Consider the following 18484-nt stretch of genomic DNA (forward strand, 5'->3'; position numbering starts at 1 on the left):
GGGATGAGGCAAGGAGCTGTGTAAGGTTCTGTTCGGCTTTTCATGTGTTCTTTTTCTTTGTGTTCTGGAACGTAGCCCTGTTTCTTTGTGTTCTGGAACGTAGCCCTGTTTCTTTGTGTTCTGGAACGTAGCCCTGTTTCTTTGTGTTCTGGAATGTAGCCCTGTTTCTTTGTGTTCTGGAACGTAGCCCTGTTTCTTTGTGTTCTGGAACGTAGCCCTGTTTCTTTGTGTTCTGGAACGTAGCCCTGTTTCTTTGTGTTCTGGAACGAAGCCCTGTTTCTTTGTGTTCTGGAACGTAGCCCTGTTTCTTTGTGTTCTGGAACGTAGCCGTGTTTCTTTGTGTTCTGGAACGTGGCCCTGTTTCTTTGTGTTCTGGAACGTAGCCCTGTTTCTTTGTGTTCTGGAACGTAGCCCTGTTTCTTTGTGTTCTGGAACGTAGCCCTGTTTCTTTGTGTTCTGGAACGTTGCCCTGTTTCTTTATGTTCTAGAACGTAGCCCTGTTTCTTTGTGTTCTGGAACGTAGTCCTGTTTCTTTGTGTTCTGGAACGTTGCCCTGTTTCTTTATGTTCTGTAACGTAGCCCTGTTTCTTTGTGTTCTGGAACGTAGCCCTGTTTCTTTGTGTTCTGGAACGTTGCCCTGTTTCTTTGTGTTCTGGAACGTAGCCCTGTTTCTTTGTGTTCTGTAACGTAGCCCTGTTTCTTTGTGTTCTGGAACGTAGACCTGTCTTTCATTTTTGTTCATTGATTTCACCTGTGTTGGTTTCTCACCTGGTCTCATCAGCTCCCGATTTAGTCCAGATCTTTCTGTTTGTATGGTTGTGAGGTATTGTTTGTTTTTGACTGCCTACCTGTGTTTGACCATTGCCTGCGACCACGATTCCTGCCTTCTGCGAAGGCTTAATAAACATCTGCCGCACACTGCGTGTGAATCTACACCTTTTTCTATTCATTACAACCTGGGAGAGTGTTATGTCGTGAATATCATTAATGTGTTTGTTATTTTATAAAATAATGACATACCACGTTCAATTATTACGCAATTAAATTAATAATATAACAATTAATTAAGTAGTAATCTGGGGCACCACAAAGTTATTTAACGAGTTACTATCTCCCGAATAAACTCTAAAGATATAAAAATATATCTTGCAACAGTCACAGTCAATTCATTTATTCTTATTTACCTTATCAGTCTCATTATGAATGTTGCAAAAAATTATTGGATATCTGCACGAACCCCCGCATAAATTATGCATCAGCGATATACAAATTGGCTTAATTAATTAATTAATTACTAACTAACTAATCACACAGAATTACATAAACACACAAACAGGATAGCTTACACATTGATTACTAAGCAATGAAAAGTCCCTAGTGGACTAAACCGATATGACGGCTTGTTACACAAATGGCGGACTCAAAAGAGAAAGAAAGGGAGAGACAAAGGAATTCCACTATCGTACAGCTGATAACTATGCTCATGGAAATGCAAATACTTTGCACATGAACGGCTGCTCATTCGAAAGAATTGCAATGTACATATTTACGTGTGTATGTCTTTGCTGTCTCTGTTGAAAACACTCGATCCATCTACGGGGAGTAATTCAACAGAAAGTCTCTGGTTTTGTAAATCTCTGGTTGTCCACCAGAGGTCACTTTGTCCTTTGTAGCTGTACCTTCTCTGTCTCGGAGTGTCTGTAAAACCGGTTCTTCCAGAGGAAGTGTTCGTTAAAATGGATCTTTCAGAGTACCACCCGGTGGTTCTCTGTAGAGTTTACTAGACTAGAGTACTTAAACAGCTGAATGTTCCTGTTTAGTCTTCTTCTTCTTCTTCTTCTTCTTCGAGAGAGAGAGTTTCAGAGTTTCTAACCATTTCGTACCTTTCAGATCTAACGCTGTCGGTCACGCTGGTCTAATGTAGAGCTAGAACCAATTTACACGCCCGTAGAAACCCGACAATGTACTGGTCTCTAGAGATTTAAATTCCTACCATTTCAATGTGCAGGCACGCTCCATGTTTTTTCTGGTCTGGTAGAGTCTAATCATTCATGACGTCCGGTTCAACACCGTCCACCTGCTTGGTCTAATATGTTAATTCTTCACGAGGGGTTTTATGTACGTCTACATAATATCTGTGCTCACGTGGGCGTGGTCACTTACTGGGTATAACTTTTATATGATTTTTTATTTACTCATTTAGAAGGCTAACATCACATTTCATCTTCTCACAAATAGATTCATATTTAATCCTATAAATTCCACAACATTTAGAAGTAAACCTGACAACTGGGAAATGTTTTCAGAGATACAGTTATGTTTTTCTACAGTCTTTAATGACATCACCAAATCATAATGAATTCCACAGGATTGTTCTTTAAATGGGGCGGTAGGGTAGCCTAGTGGTTAGAGCGTTGGGCTAGTAACCGAAAGGTTGCAAGTTTGAATCCCCGAGCTGACAAGGTACAAATCTGTCGTTCTACCCCTGAACAAGGCAGTTAACCCACTGTTCCTAGACCGTCATTGAAAATAAGAATTTGTTCTTACTGACTTGCCTAGTTAAATAAAGGTTAAAAAAATACCCACGGACCATTCCAAATGTTTGGATTACAGAAATATTGTTTCCTTATCCAATCTTGGATGTCACAGTACTACAAAATCTCTCTCTGTTGTACCAAAGGGATTCTTAACTTCCAATTCTGCAGAGTGGAACAGAGAGCGTTCCTGCAGGTATTTACAACCGTCATAAAATGGCCAATTTAGAGAGAGAGAGAGAGAGAGAGAGAGAGAGAGAGAGAGAGAGAGAGAGAGAGAGAGAGGTCTGTTGGTCTGTCACCAACAAGGAGGTCCTACAGCAGCACCTAGATCTTCTGTACATATTCTGCCAGACCTGGGCTCTGACAGTAAATCTCAGTAAGACCAAAATAATGGTGTTCCAAAAAAGGTCCAGTTGCCAGGACCACAAATACAAATTCCATCTAGACACCGTTGCCCTAGAGCACACAAAAAAACTATACACACCTTGGCCTAAACATCAGCGCCACAAGTAACTTCCACAAAGCTGTGAACGATCTCAGAGACAAGGCAAGAAGGACATTCTATGCCATCAAAAGGAACATAAAATTTGAAATACCAATTAGGATCTGGTTAAAAAATACTTGAATCAGTTATAGAACCCATTGCCCTTTATGGTTGTGAGGTCTGGGTTCCGCTCACCAACCAAGACTTCACAAAATGGGACAAACACAAAATTGAGACTCTGCATGCAGAATTCTGCTAAAAATATCGTCTGTGTACAACGTAGAACACCAAATAATGCACGCAGAGCAGAATTAGGCCGATACCCTCAAATGATCAAAATCTAGAAAAGAGACGTTAAATTCTACAACCACCTCAAAGGAAGCGATTCCCAAACCTTCCATAACAAAGCCATCACCTTCAGAGAGATGAACTTGGAGAAGAGTCCCCTAAGCAAGCTGGTCCTGGGGCTCTGTTCACAAACACAAACAGACCCCACAGAGCCCCAGGACAGCAACACAATTAGACCCAACCAAATCATGAGAAAACAAAAAGATAATTACTTGACACATTGGAAAGAATTAACAAAAAATCAGAGCAAACTAGAATGCTATTTGGCCCTAAACAGAGAGTACACAGTGGCAGAATACCTGACCACTGTGACTGACCCAAACTTAAGAAAAGCTTTGACTATGTACAGACTCAGTGAGCATAGCCTTGCTATTGAGAAAGGTCGCCGTAGGCAGACCTGGCTCTCAAGAAAAGACAGGCTATGTGCACACTGCCCACAAAATGAGGTGGAAACTGAGCTGCACTTCCTAACCTAATGCCTAATGTATGACCATATTAGAGACGCATATTTCCCTCAGATTACACAGACCCACAAAGAATTCGAAAACAAACCCGATTTTGATAAACTCCCATATCTACTGGGTGAAATATCACAGTGTGCCATCACAGTAGCATGATTTGTGACCTGTTGTCACAAGAAAAGGTCAACCACTGAACAACAAACAGCATTGTAAATACAACCCATATTTATGTTTATTTATTTTCCCTTTTGTACTTTAACTATTTGTACCATTTGTTACAACACTGTATATATACATAATATGACAATTGTAGAGAGAGAGAGAGAGAGAGAGAGAGAGAGAGAGAGAGAGAGAGAGAGAGAGAGAGAGAGAGAGAGAGAGAGAGAGAGAGAGAGAGAGAGAGAGAGAGAGAGAGAGAGAGAGAGAGAGAAAATAAACACAGTCTTCTACTGTACCTTTTCCTCTGGAGGGATTGAGGAAGAGAGAGAGATAGAGGAAGATACTGTAGAGAGATAGAGGAAGATAGATGATGAAATAGAGGAAGATACTGTAGAGAGATAGAGGAAGATACTGCAGAGAAATAGAGGAAGATAGAGAGATAGAGGAAGATACTGCAGAGAGATAGAGGAAGATACTGCAGAGAGATAGAGGAAGATAGATGAGGAAATAAAGATAATGTCTTCTACCTCTTCCTGGTCCAGCATCTGTTCCTTAAGCTTCTCTACCAGCTGACTCTGTTGGTTGATCTCATCGTCCTGTGTAGACACACACACACACACACACACACACACACACACACACACACACACACACACACACACACACACACACACACACACACACACACACACACACACACACACACACACACACACACACACACACACACACACACACACACACACAATCACACACACACACAAAAAAACAGTTATGTTGTACAGAGCCTTATGGGTAAAACTGTTCATCATGCATCTCCATCAGAGACAAACACACTCCATTTATGTCATATCAAACACAAACTTCACAAGCAAGTTTCCTTGTGTGTCTGAACTCTGACCTTGTCATCCAGCTGTCTGTAGAGTTTGCGTATTTCCTCCTCGTACTTCTGTCTCTCCTCCTCTGAAATCCTGATCACTATGGAGGAGGAACTGTCTTCTCTGGGAAGTCGACTCAGACTGGAAGAGGAACTGTCTTCTCTGGGAAGTCGACCCAGGCTGGAGGAGGAACTGTCTTCTCTGGGAAGTCGACTCAGACTGGAAGAGGAACTGTCTTCTCTGGGAAGTCGACCCAGGCTATCTTCTCTGGGTATCAGACACTCGACCGGCACAGCCCCGGGACTCAGCAGATCCAGCTCAGGAACATCCTCACCTGGTGGGGGTCCGTGGATCATGAGGAGGACAGACCACATTGGGGGAGAATATACTGTGTGTGGGATGTTAATGTGTGTGTTCTCCTCACAGACTAGCCCATTGAGAGTAATGAATGCTATTAGGTCTGCTCTGTAGATTACTGACAGGTCTGCTCTGTAGATTACTGACAGGTCTGCTCTGTGGATTACTGACAGGTCTGCTCTGTGGATTACTGACAGGTCTGCTCTGTAGATTACTGACAGGTCTGCTCTGTAGATTACTGACAGGTCTGCTCTGTGGATTACTGACAGGTCTGCTCTGTAGATTACTGACAGGTCTGCTCTGTAGATTACTGACAGGTCTGCTCTGTGGATTACTGACAGGTCTGCTCTGTAGATTACTGACAGGTCTGCTCTGTAGATTACTGACAGGTCTGCTCTGTGGATTACTGACAGGTCTGCTCTGTGGATTACTGACAGGTCTGCTCTGTAGATTACTGACAGGTCTGCTCTGTGGATTACTGACAGGTCTGCTCTGTGGATTACTGACAGGTCTGCTCTGTAGATTACTAAAATATAAGAATGCATAAAACTCTATTTTCGGCGTTATGCCAGCGCAAGTGTCAAACGCACGTCCGTAGTCCATTTTGACCTGTTAAAGCCAGCGCTGTGCTATTTTCAAATTGTTGCGCAAGGATTGGTAATTTACCCATTGTTTTTCCTGTACATCAGCTCGCTTGCGCTTAGATGGGAGGGTCGGAAATATCTGAGGTGTTTCCTTAAAAACGTGATGCAAAGTGCTAATTTCAGGCAGCACAGGTAGGGATATTTATATATATATATTTAAGACCAACCAGAAGCTGGTTTAGGAGGTAATGCAGCTGATTATGGCGTGAATTCTGACAGAGGAAACGCAGCCTTTTCAGTTGTGGAACACAAGAGATGTGCTTCTGTTGCCTGTATACTTAGACTGTATCTTCTGTTGCCTGTATACTTAGACTGTATCTTTTGTTGCCTGTATACTTAGACTGTATCTTTTGTTGCCTGTATACTTAGACTGTATCTTCTGTTGCCTGTATACTAAGACTGTATCTTTTGTTGCCTGTATACTTCCTATTTAGAAACATAACAAACTAAAGCCCCCCCCCCATTTCGCTTCATTTGATTAGAAACCAAACCAAATCTTAATCACCAAAGCTTTAATAAAAGATCAAGACTGAGAGAAGCAAAACGGTGGTGAGCTGACATTCCCATTTTATTCTTATATGCCCACGGGGAGCAATGACGGTGCCTGTAAGTGTATTTAGACAGAGCCTATTAAAACAAGTTGTTTTGTTTCGTTTCGTTAAGAACTAGTCGCTCTCTTCTCAGGTTTTATATCAGTGTAAATGCTATGTAGACCTAGCCCCCTATATCAGTATGAATGATATGTAGACCTAGCCCCTATATCAGTATGAATGCTATGTAGACCTAGCCCCTATATCAGTATGAATGCTATGTAGACCTAGCCCCTATATCAGTATGAATGATATGTAGACCTAGCCCCTATATCAGTATGAATGCTATGTAGACCTAGCCCCCTATATCAGTATGAATGATATGTAGACCTAGCCCCTATATCAGTATGAATGATATGTAGACATAGCACCTATATCAGTATGAATGCTATGTAGACCTAGCCCCTATATCAGTATGAATGCTATGTAGACCTAGCCCCCTATATCAGTATGAATGATATGTAGACCTAGCCCCTATATCAGTATGAATGATATGTAGACATAGCACCTATATCAGTATGAATGCTATGTAGACCTAGCCCCTATATCAGTATGAATGCTATGTAGACCTAGCCCCCTATATCAGTATGAATGATATGTAGACCTAGCCCCTATATCAGTGTGAATGCTATGTAGACCTAGCCCCTATATCAGTGTGAATGCTATGTAGACCTAGCCCCTATATCAGTGTGAATGCTATGTAGACCTAGCCCCTATATCAGTATGAATGCTATGTAGACCTAGCCCCTATATCAGTGTGAATGCTATGTAGACCTAGCCCCTATATCAGTGTAAATGATATGTAGACATAGCACCCTATATCAGTATGAATGCTATGTAGACCTAGCCCCTATATCAGTATGAATGCTATGTAGACCTAGCCCCTATATCAGTATGAATGCTATGTAGACCTAGCCCCTATATCAGTGTGAATGCTATGTAGACCTAGCCCCTATATCAGTGTAAATGATATGTAGACATAGCACCCTATATCAGTATGAATGCTATGTAGACCTAGCCCCTATATCAGTATGAATGCTATGTAGACCTAGCCCCTATATCAGTATGAATGCTATGTAGACCTAGCCCCTATATCAGTGTGAATGCTATGTAGACCTAGCCCCTATATCAGTATGAATGCTATGTAGACCTAGCCCCTATATCAGTATGAATGCTATGTAGACCTAGCCCCTATATCAGTATGAATGCTATGTAGACTTAGCCCCTATATCAGTGTAAATGCTATGTAGACCTAGCCCCTATATCAGTATGAATGCTATGTAGACCTAGCCCCTATATCAGTATGAATGCTATGTAGACCTAGCCCCTATATCAGTGTAAATGCTATGTAGACCTAGCCCCTATATCAGTATGAATGCTATGTAGACCTAGCCCCCTATATCAGTGTAAATGATATGTAGACATAGCACCCTATATCAGTATGAATGCTATGTAGACCTAGCCCCTATATCAGTGTGAATGCTATGTAGACCTAGCCCCCTATATCAGTATGAATGCTATGTAGACCTAGCCCCTATATCAGTATGAATGCTATGTAGACCTAGCCCCTATATCAGTATGAATGCTATGTAGACCTAGCCCCTATATCAGTGTGAATGCTATGTAGACCTAGCCCCTATATCAGTATGAATGATATGTAGACCTAGCCCCTATATCAGTATGAATGATATGTAGACATAGCACCCTATATCAGTGTGAATGCTATGTAGACCTAGCCCCCTATATCAGTGTGAATGCTATGTAGACCTAGCCCCTATATCAGTGTGAATGCTATGTAGACCTAGCCCCTATATCAGTATGAATGCTATGTAGACCTAGCCCCTATATCAGTGTGAATGCTATGTAGACCTAGCCCCCTATATCAGTGTGAATGCTATGTAGACCTAGCCCCTATATCAGTGTGAATGCTATGAAGACCTAGCCCCTATATCAGTGTGAATGCTATGTAGACCTAGCCCCTATATCAGTATGAATGCTATGTAGACCTAGCCCCTATATCAGTGTGAATGCTATGTAGACCTAGCATTCATTTTGAGTGGTTAAGGTTAGGACTATGGTTTGGGGAAGGCTCTGCAAACCAACAGACCTCATACCATCAAGTATCATCAAATATTAATTCTCATGGCTTGCTAGAGGGTAGCGCAGTGGTCTGAGCATCACAGGTCCCAGTGCTGGGAAACAGTGCAGTGGTCTGAGCATCACAGGTCCCAGTGCTGGGCAACAGCGCAGTGGTCTGAGCATCACGGGTCCCAGTGCTGGGAAACAGCGCAGTGGTCTGAGCATCACGGATCCCAGTGCTGGGCAACAGTGCAGTGGTCTGAGCATCACAGGTCCCAGTGCTGGGCAACAGTGCAGTGGTCTGAGCATCACAGGTCCCAGTGCTGGGCAACAGTGCAGTGGTCTGAGCATAACGGGTCCCAGTGCTGGGCAACAGTGCAGTGGTCTGAGCATAACGGGTCCCAGTGCTGGGAAACAGTGCAGTGGTCTGAGCATAACGGGTCCCAGTGCTGGGCAACAGTGCAGTGGTCTGAGCATCACAGGTCCCAGTGCTGGGCAACAGTGCAGTGGTCTGAGCATCACAGGTCCCAGTGCTGGGCAACAGTGCAGTGGTCTGAGCATAACGGGTCCCAGTGCTGGGCAACAGTGCAGTGGTCTGAGCATAACGGGTCCCAGTGCTGGGAAACAGTGCAGTGGTCTGAGCATCACAGGTCCCAGTGCTGGGCAACAGTGCTGTGGTCTGAGCATAACGGGTTCCAGTGCTGGGAAACAGTGCAGTGGTCTGAGCATCACGGGTCCCAGTGCTGGGAAACAGTGCTGTGGTCTGAGCATCACGGGTCCCAGTGCTGGGAAACAGGAAGGCGGATATCAACGTTCTCAGGACCTTTTCAAACGCTCAAAATGGACGTCTATTTCTAGTGATCGGGCTATTTATTGTGTTTATACCTGTGTATTCGTGCTCCGTGTGTGTGTGTGTGTGTGTGTGTGTGTGTGTGTGTGTGTGTGTGTGTGTGTGTGTGTGTGTGTGTGTGTGTGTGTGTGTGTGTGTGTGTGTGTGTGTGTGTGTGTGTGTGTGTGTGTGTGTGTGTGTGTGTGTGTGTGTGTGTGTGTGTGTATGTGTATGAGTTGTTGGTGCGTGCTACTTGACGTGCCTGTCCCGTGGGCGGCCTCCCCGTTCCTCCATTGGTTCAGCTCAGCCTCCAGTCTCTGGACCGTCTCCTTCATCACCCTGTTCTTCTCCTTCTCCTTCCCGTACTTCTTCTTCCACTGTTCTGCTGTCAGCTCCAGGTTCACTGAGGCCTTGTTCCTGATGGTCTTAGCTCTGGGAGAGGAGAGACATAATTAAATCAATTCCACATAGCAATAACAATAACAATTATATTTGATTCAAACTTCATTGGTCCCCACAGGGAAATTCGTTGCGCAGCCAGCAGTTTTTAAAATGAATAAAACTCGTTCAAAATCAACAGTATTATTCATAGTTTTCCCCCACGGTTTAATAAAGACACAGAATGGTTTTGGGTCTTGTAAATTACTAATAGTTTCATTTAGACTGACTCCACAGGGATGTTTGTGCCAATGGAGGCTCCTCAGAGGAGGAATGGGAGGACCATTGGAGGCTCCTCAGAGGAGGAATGGGAGGACCAGTGGAGGCTCCTCAGAGGAGGAATGGGAGGACCAGTGGGCTCCTCAGAGGAGGAATGGGAGGACCAGTGGAGGCTCAGAGGAGGAATGGGAGGACCAGTGGAGGCTCCTCAGAGGAGGAATGGGAGGACCGGTGGAGGCTCCTCAGAGGAGGAATGGGAGGACCAGTGGAGGCTCCTCAGAGGAGGAATGGGAGGACCAGTGGAGGCTCAGAGGAGGAATGGGAGGACCGGTGGAGGCTCCTCAGAGGAGGAAGGTGTTTGACCAGAGGAGGCTCCTCAGAGGAGGAAGGTGTTTGACCAGAGGAGGCTCCTCAGAGGAGGAATGGGAGGACCAGTGGAGGCTCCTCAGAGGAGGAATGGGAGGACCAGTGGAGGCTCCTCAGAGGAGGAATGGGAGGACCAGTGGAGGCTTCTCAGAGGAGGAATGAGAGGACCGGTGGAGGCTCCTCAGAGGAGGAATGGGAGGACCAGTGGAGGCTCCTCAGAGGAGGAATGGGAGGACCAGTGGAGGCTCCTCAGAGGAGGAATGGGAGGACCAGTGGAGGCTCCTCAGAGGAGGAATGAGAGGACCAGTGGAGGCTCCTCAGAGGAGGAATGGGAGGACCAGTGGAGGCTCCTCAGAGGAAGAATGGGTGACTGTGAACAGTCAAAGTATAAACTTAATTGTGGTTTGATGATGATTCAATTCCAGTTGAGAGAAAGTCTTTATATCAGAACACATTTCAGAGGACTGTGCAGCTCAATGAAGAGAATAATGCAGTGTGTGTGTGTGTGTGTGTGTGTGTGTGTGTGTGTGTGTGTGTGTGTGTGTGTGTGTGTGTGTGTGTGTGTGTGTGTGTGTGTGTGTGTGTGTGTGTGTGTGTGTGTGTGTGTGTGTGTGTGTGTGTCTGTGTGTGTGTTTTACCGTTGTCCAAACATGAGTGTGGACTTGGTCTCCTGGTCGTTGTAGCTGGACGGAGAGCAGCATATGAACATGGTGGTCCTACAGTTTCCCCCTAGAGAGTCCTGCAGGATACGGGTCATCTTACTGTCACGGTACGGGACATGGGTCTTCTACAGGGGGGAGAGGGATGGAGGGGGAGAGGGGAGGGAGAGAGAAGGGAGAGAGAGAGAGAGAGAGAGAGTGGGAGAGAGAGAGAGAAAGATGGGGAGAGAGGGGGGGAGAGAGGTAGAATGGGGAGAGAGAGAGAGAGAGATAGGGGGGGGGGGGAGAAAGCAGAAAGCAAATATGAATCGCTGAACCAAACACAGGCAGCTGCAGAATAACTCTCTACACCATGGGGTCCAGTTAATTAATTAGAACATATATTGTGTGTGGGGGGGGGGACTAGACTTACAGTTCCTTCGGCCAGAGCAGAGATGACGTTGCCCAGTGTGTGTGTGTGTGGGGGGGGGACTAAACTTACAGTTCCTTCAGCCAGAGCAGAGATGACGTTGCCCAGTGTGTGTGTGTGGGGGGGGGGGGGGGGACTAGACTTACATTTCCTTCGGCCAGAGCAGAGATGACGTTACCCAGGGAAGACAGTGACTTGTTAATGTTCTTAGCTTCCTCCAACACAGCTCCCTCTGCTCCTGTCTTACTGACCTGGGGAAATATATCATATATTAAACACAGCTCCCTCTGCTCCTGTCTTACTGACCTGGGGAAATATATCATATATTAAACACAGCTCCCTCTGCTCCTGTCTTACTGACCTGGGGAAATATATCATATATTAAACACAGCTCCCTCTGCTCCTGTCTTACTGACCTGGGGGAATATATCATATATTAAACACAGCTCCCTCTGCTCCTGTCTTACTGACCTGGGGAAATATATCATATATCAAATCTGATCTGGTCATACATAGTTAGTCATGTATAAGGAAGGACACTACAAACACATACAGTACAGGAGATTATGCACCAGACTCATACACGCTGTACAGCTACACAGAAACAGACTCATACACGCTGTACAGCTACACAGAAACAGACTCATACATGCCTATTGCCCCTCAGGAGACTGAACAGATTTGGCATGGGTCCTCAGATCCTCAGAAAGCTATACAGCTGCACCATCGAGAGCATCCTGGCCGGTTGCATCACCGCCTGGTGTGGCAATTGCTTGGCCTCCGATCGCAAGGCACTACAGAGGGTAGTGCGTACGGCCCAGTACATCACTGGGGCCAAGCTTCCTGCCATCCAGGACCTCTATACCAGGCAGTGTCAGAGGAAGGACCTAAAAATTGTCAAAGACTCCAGCCACCCTAGTCATAGACTGTTTTATCTGCTACTGCACAGCAAGTGGTACCAGAGCGCCAAGTCTAGGTCCAAAAGGCTTCTTAACAGCTTCTACCCCCAAGCCATAAGACTGCTGAACAGCTAATCAAATTGCACCCTTTTTTACACTGCTGCTACTTGCTGTTTCTTATCTATTATCTTGGTGTAGTCACTTTACCTCTACCTGCATGTACATATTACCTCAATTACCTCGACTAACCTGTACCCCCGCACATTGACTCGGTACCGTAACCCCCTGTATATAGCCTCGTTATTGTTTTTTGATTTGATTTTATTCATAGCTACACAGAAACATGTAAAGTATGTAATCAAGATCTGTAAATGTATAGCTAGTCATGGATAGCCTACTATCCATCAATTACCATTTATCATTCAATTACTAACATTTAAGGGCTGAAGGTCTTATGTTCTACCAGTATAGAGGATAGTTGTTTATTTCCTACCTATACGTCATTTACCATTTATCATTCAATAACTTGCTCTTTTGGATTGAAATAACTGCTGACCTTGTCCTCTAGCAGGCGGATTTATTGATCTATTCATGTCAATTCCAGTCAAATAATTAAAAAAAACACCAGTGTTTAGGCCCTCCAGCGCTACAATTGAACAGCCTGGTCCCCTGGGGTTGTACACTCTGTTAATGTACCATGTGTAGACCCACATTAAAGCTAGTTCATTACCACACTAGCCTCTGCTTCCTGGTTAAAGCTAGTTCATTACCACACTAGCCTCTGCTTCCTGGTTAAAGCTAATTCATTACCACACTAGCCCCTGCTTCCTGGTTAAAGCTAGTTCATTACCACACTATCCTCTGCTTCCTGGTTAAAGCTAGTTCATTACCACACTAGCCTCTGCTTCCTGGTTAAAGCTACTTCATTACCACACTAGCCTCTGCTTCCTGGTTAAAGCTAGTTCATTACCACATTAGCCTCTGCTTCCTGGTTAAAGCTAGTTCATTACCACACTAGCCCCTGCTTCCAGGTTAAAGCTAGTTCATTACCACACTAGCCTCTGCTTCCTGGTTAAAGCTAGTTCATTACCACACTAGCCCCTGCTTCCTGGTTAAAGCTAGTTCATTACCACACTAGCCTCTGCTTCCTGGTTAAAGCTAGTTCATTACCACACTAGCCTCTGCTTCCTGGTTAAAGCTAGTTCATTACCACACTAGCCTCTGCTTCCTGGTTAAAGCTAGTTCATTACCACACTAGCCTCTGCTTCCTGGTTAAAGCCAGTTCATTACCACACTAGCCTCTGCTTCCTGGTTAAAGCTAGTTCATTACCACACTAGCTAGCCCCTGCTTCCTGGTTAAAGCTAGTTCATTACCACACTAGCCTCTGCTTCCTGGTTAAAGCTAGTTCATTACCACACTAGCCCCTGCTTCCTGGTTAAAGCTAGTTCATTACCACACTAGCCCCTGCTTCCTGGTTAAAGCTAGTTCATTACCACACTAGCCCCTGCTTCCTGGTTAAAGCTAGTTCATTACCACACTAGCCTCTGCTTCCTGGTTAAAGCTACTTCATTACCACACTAGCCTCTGCTTCCTGGTTAAAGCTAGTTCATTACCACACTAGCCTCTGCTTCCTGGTTAAAGCTAGTTCATTACCACACTATCCCCTGCTTCCTGGTTAAAGCTAGTTCATTACCACACTAGCCTCTGCTTCCTGGTTAAAGCTAGTTCATTACCACACTAGCCTCTGCTTCCTGGTTAAAGCTAGTTCATTACCACACTAGCCTCTGCTTCCTGGTTAAAGCTAGTTCATTACCACACTAGCCCCTGCTTCCTGGTTAAAGCTAGTTCATTACCACACTAGCCTCTGCTTCCTGGTTAAAGCTAGTTCATTACCACACTAGCCTCTGCTTCCTGGTTAAAGCTAGTTCATTACCACACTAGCCTCTGCTTCCTGGTTAAAGCTAGTTCATTACAACACTAACCTCTGCTTCCTGGTTAAAGCTAGTTCATTACCACACTAGCCTCTGCTTCCTGGTTAAAGCCAGTTCATCACCACACTAGCCTCTGCTTCCTGGTTAAAGCTAGTTCATTACCACACTAGCTAGCCCCTGCTTCCTGGTTAAAACTAGTTCATTACCACACTAGCCTCTGCTTCCTGGTTAAAGCTAGTTCATTACCACACTAGCCCCTGCTTCCTGGTTAAAGCTAGTTCATTACCACACTAGCCCCTGCTTCCTGGTTAAAGCTAGTTCATTACCACACTAGCCCCTGCTTCCTGGTTAAAGCTAGTTCATTACCACACTAGCCTCTGCTTCCTGGTTAAAGCTACTTCATTACCACACTAGCCTCTGCTTCCTGGTTAAAGCTAGTTCATTACCACACTAGCCTCTGCTTCCTGGTTAAAGCTAGTTCATTACCACACTAGCCCCTGCTTCCTGGTTAAAGCTAGTTCATTACCACACTAGCCCCTGCTTCCTGGTTAAAGCTAGTTCATTACCACACTATCCTCTGCTTCCTGGCCTTTGACCACCGAACATTATAATTGTTTAAACGCCACCGTTCATCGACACCCAGCAGTTGATCAAAGTTAATTATGGTGTGTCTTGTCCTTTACCGTCTCACTCCCAGACAGGGAAAATAGGTCCCCTGGGGTCTATTTAGTGAACTCTTACCTTCTCACTCCCAGCCAGATCCACTAGGTAGAGCTTCCCACACAGTTTCTGCTCTGTCTCCACGTGTTCCTGTTTAATGTTGATCAGGAAGATACTGTGACTCCTGGAGCTGTGTTCATTCATATCTGGAGAGAGGAGAAGAGGGGAGAAGAGAGGAGAAGAGGGGAGAGGGAAGAGGAGAAGAGAGGAGAAGAGAGGAGAAGAGGGGAGAGGAGAAGAGAGAAGGAGAGGGGAGAGGAGAGGAGAAGAGAGGAGAGGAGAGGAGAAGAGAGAAGGAGAGAGGAGGAGAGAAGGAGAGAGGAGGAGAGAGCAGAAGAGGGGTGGAGAAGAGAGAAGGAGAGAGGAGAGAGAGGGGTGGAGAAGAGAGAAGGAGAGAGGAGAAGAGGGGAGAGGGGTGGAGAAGAGAGAAGGAGAGAGAAGGAGAGAGGAGAAGAGGGGAGAGGGGTGGAGAAGAGAGGAGAAGAGAGAAGGAGAGAGGAGAAGATGGGAGAGGGGTGGAGAAGAGAGGAGACAAGAGGATAAGAGAGGAGAAGAAAGGAGAAGAGAAGATAGTAACATAGGTAGTAACAGAGATAGTGACAGTGGTAACAGAGGCAGCAACAGAGGTAGCAACAGAGATAGTAAACCAATATGACAGACCCCCCCCCCCCCCCACACCCAGACATTATAGGATAATCTGCAGAGTTTCTCTACAGACGTGACTTTACACTTCACACTATACAATGTACTAAGTGTCATTTGGACTTACTGGTGACAGCTACATGACGGTTGGCTTTTCCCTCGTCAATAACATCCATCACCTCCTCTGGGCGGGAGACAAAGCGCTCAGTGCAGCCCTGAGAGACAATTCAACGATTAACGACGGTCCAAAAAGTTTGCATTAGGAAGATGATACGTCTCTAATGTAGAAACCATCGTTGATGGTCAGTCTGACTCACCTTCACATAGGGAACCCTGTTCTTGTCCTCATGTACTGCCAGGTTAGTCTTAGTCACTGAGAGAGACGGACAGAAGAAGAGAGGAGTACTTTTGGAGATTTTACTTTCATATCTAGCCAAAGGCCCAAAACAGTCAAATCGATTTAAATCAAAAATGTATTTAAAGTGTACTTCCCAGACACGTCACAAACACAGACGCATCACACATACAGATGCATCACACATACAGAGAGAAACAAGAGGTCATTACAGTGCATGAACAATCACAGAACAGGAGAGCAACTACTCCTAAAGTCTGGCATAGACCACTTGTTGCTGCTCTGACTGTCTTCCTCAGGCCTCCCTCAGGCCCAGAATGTCAACTCAATTAGATTTAAACAGAAAATGTACGGTACAACAGACCGGTACAAATCTCCTTCTGGACAGGACAGAGAGGCAACTGGGGACATGTACGTACGAAGTTATGTTTCAGGTTTGTATTTTTGATGAGAGATGATATTCAATCTGTTCAGATTTAAGTCAAGGCTGTGTTCCCTCTCAGAGGTTTGTGTGTGTGATCTCTACCAGGACTGGTGCTTCTCTGACTCCCCAGACTCTGGACTGTCAACCTGGGTTCATTTCAACTGGAAACATACAGACAAAGCAGACACTCATTCTGGACAGGACAGAGGGACGGCTGGGGACATGACAGGACAGAGGGACGGCTGGGGACATGACAGGGCAGAGGGACGGACATGACAGGAAAGAGGGACGGCTGAGGACATGACAGGAAAGAGGGACGGACGGCTGGGGACATGACAGGACAGAGGGAAGGCTGGGGACATGACAGGACAGAGGGAAGGCTGGGGACATGACAGGACAGAGGGAAGGCTGGGGACATGACAGGACAGAGGCAAGGCTGGGGACATGACAGGACAGAGGGACGGACGGCTGAGGACATGACAGGACAGAGGGACGGCTGGGGACATGGCAGGACAGAGGGACGGCTGGGGACATGACAGGAAAGAGGGAAGGCTGGGGACATGACAGGACAGAGGGACGGACGGCTGAGGACATGACAGGACAGAGGGACGGCTGGGGACATGACAGGACAGAGGGACGGCTGGGGACATGACAGGACAGAGGGACGGCTGGGGACATGACAGGACAGAGGGACGGCTGGGGACAGGACAGAGGGACGGACGGCTGGGGACATGACAGGACAGAGGGAAGGCTAGGGACATGACAGGACAGAGGGACGGCTGGGGACATGACAGGACAGAGGGACGGCTGGGGACATGACAGGACAGAGGGACGGACGTGACATGACAGTGGGACGGACGGCTGGGGACATGACAGGACAGTGGGACATGACAGGACAGAGGGACGGCTGGGAACATGACAGGACAGAGGGACAGCTGGGGACATGACAGGACAGAGGGTAGGATTGAATGGCAGAAACCCGGATATCGAGATTTACCGGGATTTACCGGGATTTACCGCCCAAAAACACTTCCATTCCCCAATATAAATAACAAGGAGAAACCGTTAAATTAAATGGACCACCGTTCCATACTGAATGGAGACAGACAGTCCATCTCAGTGTGGAGCACCGTTCCATACTGAATGGAGACAGACAGCCCAGTGTGGAGCACCGTTCCATACTGAATGGAGACAGACAGCCCATCTCAGTGTGGAGCTCCGTTCCATACTGAATGGAGACAGACAGTCCATCTCAGTGTGGAGCTCCGTTCCATACTGAATGGAGACAGACAGCCCAGTGTGGAGCACCGTTCCATACTGAATGGAGACAGACAGCCCATCTCAGTGTGGAGCCCCGTTCCATACTGAATGGAGACAGACAGCCCATCTCAGTGTGGAGCTCCGTTCCATACTGAATGGAGACAGACAGCCCATCTCAGTGTGGAGCCCCGTTCCATACTGAATGGAGACAGACAGCCCATCTCAGTGTGGAGCTCCGTTCCATACTGAATGGGGACAGACAGCCCAGTGAGGAGCTCCGTTCCATACTGAATGGAGACAGACAGCCCATCTCAGTGTGGAGCTCCGTTCCATACTGAATGGGGACAGACAGCCCAGTGAGGAGCACCGTTCCATACTGAATGGAGACAGACAGCCCAGTGTGGAGCTCCGTTCCATACTGAATGGAGACAGACAGCCCATCTCAGTGTGGAGCTCCGTTCCATACTGAATGGAGACAGACAGCCCAGTGAGGAGCTCCGTTCCATACTGAATGGAGACAGACAGCCCATCTCAGTGTGGAGCTCCGTTCCATACTGAATGGGGACAGACAGCCCAGTGAGGAACACCGTTCCATACTGAATGGAGACAGACAGCCCAGTGTGGAGCTCCGTTCCATACTGAATGGAGACAGACAGCCCATCTCAGTGTGGTGCTCTGTTCCATACTGAATGGGGACAGACAGCCCAGTGAGGAGCTCCGTTCCATACTGAATGGAGACAGACAGCCCATCTCAGTGTGGAGCTCCGTTCCATACTGAATGGAGACAGACAGCCC

The 18484-nt window shown here is 46.2% G+C and overlaps 1 protein-coding gene across 2 annotated transcripts in view; it reads right to left on the reverse strand.

Moving 5' to 3' along the window:
- The window catches only part of LOC139553699 (kinesin heavy chain-like), a 148795-nt gene that overhangs the window by 32216 nt on the left and 98095 nt on the right, over positions 1-18484 (reverse strand). For both annotated transcript variants that reach the window (XM_071366302.1, XM_071366293.1), the window contains exons 6-13: positions 15968-16023; positions 15778-15865; positions 15030-15154; positions 11604-11708; positions 11028-11176; positions 9629-9798; positions 4891-5201; positions 4517-4585 (exon numbers count right to left, since the gene is read on the reverse strand). In XM_071366302.1, the coding sequence (XP_071222403.1) occupies positions 4517-4585; positions 4891-5201; positions 9629-9798; positions 11028-11176; positions 11604-11708; positions 15030-15154; positions 15778-15865; positions 15968-16023 (1073 nt within the window). The remainder of the gene's footprint in view (positions 1-4516; positions 4586-4890; positions 5202-9628; positions 9799-11027; positions 11177-11603; positions 11709-15029; positions 15155-15777; positions 15866-15967; positions 16024-18484) is intronic.

The sequence above is a fragment of the Salvelinus alpinus genome, chromosome 2 (genome assembly GCF_045679555.1).
Source record: "Salvelinus alpinus chromosome 2, SLU_Salpinus.1, whole genome shotgun sequence".
Classification (NCBI taxonomy): domain Eukaryota; kingdom Metazoa; phylum Chordata; class Actinopteri; order Salmoniformes; family Salmonidae; genus Salvelinus; species Salvelinus alpinus.